Below are 1,653 nucleotides of genomic sequence, written 5' to 3' on the forward strand. Positions count from 1 at the left end.
TACAGACAACAGGCCCCAAAAACATATTTCATGCCACTTTTCGGCATCTAAATCCCTACAATTCCCTCCCCACTAGTCAATCAGTAAACTGTATTTCGCTTATAGCTCCGTGTTGTGCTCTTGGCTGTCCATTATAAAAATGAGGCCGTATGTATGTGTGCAACCCAGACTATTAAATACAGTACGTTGGGGTTTTTGGAGGCGATACTAGACTCTAGCCATTAAAACAGTAATGAATGAGTCCCATGGGGAGTGAAGTCTTTGTGTGCTGGTATTTCTTTTCTGTTCCTTGCAGGCTTGTGTGTGTGTGTGTGTGTGTGTGTGTGTGTGTGTGTGTGATTACTTTAAGGGCTAAATGTGTAATTGTGTTTTAAAGCAGTGTGTGTCGCTAGAGGCAATAGTAAGTCGATGCCTGTGTGAAAGCCCTCATCTGTTTTTTTGTGTTGAAGCTGTACAGAACGTTTTACCAGGATGATGAGTGCATATCATTACTGTTATTTATGACTTTTTCTCTCTCTCTCTCCGTCTCTCTTCCTGGTGCAGTATGTAGTGGTAACTGTATGTCTGAAAGCCGGTATGGAGACCACAGCATGGACAAGGGTACGTCAGTCCCCATCCTCCTACACAAACACACACACATACACATACACACACTCCTCACCGCCTGTTATCTGGTAAAAAGGATGTCACTGATGTTATAGAATTGTAAAAGCAAAATTTAAATGACTTAAATTATTACAAAAATGTATATTAAAATTAGTTATTTTAAAATTTAAATTATTATAAAAGTTAGTTAATGCTAAAAAAGAGGAAAAATATCTGAATATCTTGTTTTCCTTAAACCATACTTAATTTTAATATATTTTTTAGAAAACAATTCAGTATTTTTTACATATTTGTACTGTGAAAAAGGGACAAAACTACTAAGAAAATAATTTTTTGCAGTCAGTGGTAGTGCTGTCTAATATTGCATATTACAAAGCATTTGTTATGTCTGAAATAAAAGACTGCAAATATTTAGTAATTTTGTTACTAAAAGTGTTTACTTAAATGAAGTATGTTTACGCTTAAAATAAAACAAATAAGAATGAAGTCACTTAATTTTATATAATTGTTTTTTGAGTAACTGTGTAAGAAAACGTTTTGCAATGTATCAAAGCAGCATTTGATGCATTAAATTTATTCCAAAGCATTTTTTTAATCCCAATTAAAAGGAGATCCCCACTATACAACACTTCACACTTGACATTATGCGTCTTATTCTATAGGAAGGTCATATATATTCTGGGAAGTGCTTTAGATAGATGGGGAGCATGCTGCTATGTCAGGACATTTCTGTGTCCCGCTGCGGTGTGTGTTGAGGAGACGTCGACACTCCTCGTCCGTTCAGCTGTCCTCACACCAGATCTTGTGATGAAGTAGAGCAGCCTTGGAATTCACATGGTTTCCATTACAGTTGAAGAAGTCTATATTCAGTGTGAAACTGACCATGACCTGTTTTCTCTTGTTCTAGTTTTCTCATCTGGCTGTATGGGGCAGCATGGTGCTCTGGATGTTGTTTTTTGCCGTCTATTCTGCAATCTGGCCAACCATTCCTATAGCACCGGATATGTTGGGCCAGGTGAGTGCAAATACACACACACACACACACAC

The 1,653-nt window shown here is 37.2% G+C and overlaps 1 protein-coding gene across 1 annotated transcript in view; it reads left to right on the top strand.

Annotated features, from left to right (window-relative positions):
* Positions 1-1,653, top strand: part of LOC122357522 (phospholipid-transporting ATPase IA-like) — a 19,251-nt gene that overhangs the window by 11,860 nt on the left and 5,738 nt on the right. The window contains exons 6-7 of the mRNA XM_043256925.1: positions 544-600; positions 1,514-1,621. Of these exons, the coding sequence (XP_043112860.1) occupies positions 544-600; positions 1,514-1,621 (165 nt within the window). The remainder of the gene's footprint in view (positions 1-543; positions 601-1,513; positions 1,622-1,653) is intronic.

Source organism: Puntigrus tetrazona, chromosome 14 (genome assembly GCF_018831695.1).
Source record: "Puntigrus tetrazona isolate hp1 chromosome 14, ASM1883169v1, whole genome shotgun sequence".
Classification (NCBI taxonomy): Eukaryota; Metazoa; Chordata; class Actinopteri; order Cypriniformes; family Cyprinidae; genus Puntigrus; species Puntigrus tetrazona.